The sequence below is a fragment of the Emiliania huxleyi genome, assembly GCF_000372725.1.
Source record: "Emiliania huxleyi CCMP1516 unplaced genomic scaffold EMIHUscaffold_3694, whole genome shotgun sequence".
NCBI classification, from domain to species: domain Eukaryota; phylum Haptophyta; order Isochrysidales; family Noelaerhabdaceae; genus Emiliania; species Emiliania huxleyi.
This window is the reverse complement of record NW_005199199.1, coordinates 1-1,896: the sequence shown is the minus strand read 5'-3', so window position 1 is coordinate 1,896 and position 1,896 is coordinate 1. Positions and strand designations below refer to the sequence as shown.

The following is a 1,896-nucleotide window of genomic DNA, read 5'->3' as shown; positions in this document are numbered from 1 at the left end:
CCGGCTCGGCTCTGTTCGCATTTGGCATGGCCACCAACGTCCACTCGGACTACATCTTGCGCAACCTGCGCCGACCGGGCGAGACAGGCTACAAGATTCCGCAAGGCGGCATGTTTGAGTACATATCCGGCGCAAACTTGTGGGGCGAGGTGGTGGAGTGGCTCGGCTTTGCCATCGCGACGCAGACGCCCGGCGCGGCGGTGTTCTCGCTCTTCTGCCTCGTCGGGATTGGCGGCCGCTGCGTGGCCACTCACGGCTGGTACCTCCGAAAATTTGGCGATGCGTACCCGCAGCAGCGCCGACGCATGATCCCTTTTGTCTGGTGAGAGGGCGGCTGCAACAGCAGTCGGCAGGCCCAGCGGCACGCACCGCCGCGCTCGCGAGTTCGAGAGAGTTTTTTTGCGTTTGGAAAGAGTGTCAGGACGCGAGCTCGCAGGTCGCCCAATCACTTGCCCAATCGGCAATCGCCCATCAACACTCTACATATATCCAGTGTGCAATCTTTACCGGTATGGGAGTTTTTGGCTAATCAAACCCAAGGCCTGCACTAATCAAAAAGTGGTACGGGATACCAGTTGCCTCACGGAAATCAAAGCGAGTCGGAGTGCCTTCTTGGTGGCAAAATCGGCAAAATCGGCAAAATACCGGGTATTTTGCGGGTATACCTGAAAAAAATAAAATATTCTTAGCTTCAAGCCCCCCCTCCGAGACTGGAGACAGAACCCACCCGTACACAGGAGAGATGGGACTGCCCCCCGCCCCCACTTGCCCTGACTACACAGGATAGCGTGCCCCGAAGACGGCGACACATAGTGGGGGACACTGCGCAAGGAGGGGGTGCGAAAGCTCATTGGGGTGCTAGGTGGGACCATGAGGGGGGGTGGGCGGGGTCCTGTGGGGGTGAAATGTTGCGCGGCGAATTCGAGCCTACCCCCTCGCCGCGCCGATCCTCACGCGGAGGGTAAAACCCTGTGGGACAAAACCCCTCCGCGGTCGGCTGTCTTCAGAGTGGACCCCCCCCTCCCCAGCCTCCCCTGTGCATCTCGCACCCCCCCCCGCTCCCCATCGGTGACTCGCGAAGGACACGGACACTCGGGGTGAGGGGGGGTCCCCCCGGAGGGGGCTCTGGGGCATTGTTGGGTTGATCGCTCGTGCCGATCTCGGGTCGATCTCGGGTCGATCTCGGGTCGATCTCGGGTCGATCTCGAGTCGATCTCGGGTCGATCTCGGGTCGATCTCGGGTCGATCTCGAGTCGATCTCGAGTCGATCTCGGGTCGATCTCGGGTCGATCTCGGGTCGATCTCGGGTCGATCTCGAGTCGATCTCGGGTCGATCTCGGGTCGATCTCGGGTCGATCTCGAGTCGATCTCGAGTCGATCTCGGGTCGATCTCGGGTCGATCTCGGGTCGATCTCGGGTCGATCTCGGGTCTCGGGTCGGTCTTGGGTCGGTCTCGGAGTGGTCTAGAAAAGAAAAAATGTGGGGCGAGATGAGGCGGAGATGAGGCGAGGTGAGGCGAGGTGAGGGGCGATGAGGCGAGATGAGGCGAGGTGAGGCGAGATGAGGCGAGATGAGGCGAGTGGTGAGATGAGGCGAGATGAGGCGAGATGAGGCGAGATGAGGCGAGATGAGGCGAGGTGAGGCGAGATGAGGCGAGGTGAGGTGAGATGAGGCGAGGTGAGGCGAGGTGAGGCGAGGTCCGAGGCGAGATCCGAGATGAGGCGAGGTGAGGCGAGATGAAGCGAGGTGAGGCGAGATGAAGCGAGGTGAGGTGAGATGAGGCGAGATGAGGCGAGACTAGGAGGCGAGATGAAGCGGGATGTTGTGTGGCTGCTTGTGCTGCCTAGCAGGCAGCACAAGCCGTCATACAAGTGAGCTTTTGGGTTGTGTGGCTGC

General features: G+C 60.9%; 1 protein-coding gene across 1 annotated transcript; it reads left to right on the top strand.

The window, feature by feature from the left end:
* Positions 1-5: 5 nt before the first annotated feature.
* EMIHUDRAFT_78444 (hypothetical protein) lies at positions 6-326 on the top strand (the record flags this gene model as incomplete). Its single annotated transcript, XM_005772001.1, has 1 exon — positions 6-326. A coding segment is annotated over one exon (321 nt), but the record flags the coding sequence as incomplete, so codon positions are not given.
* Between the last annotated feature and the right edge of the window lie 1,570 nt (positions 327-1,896).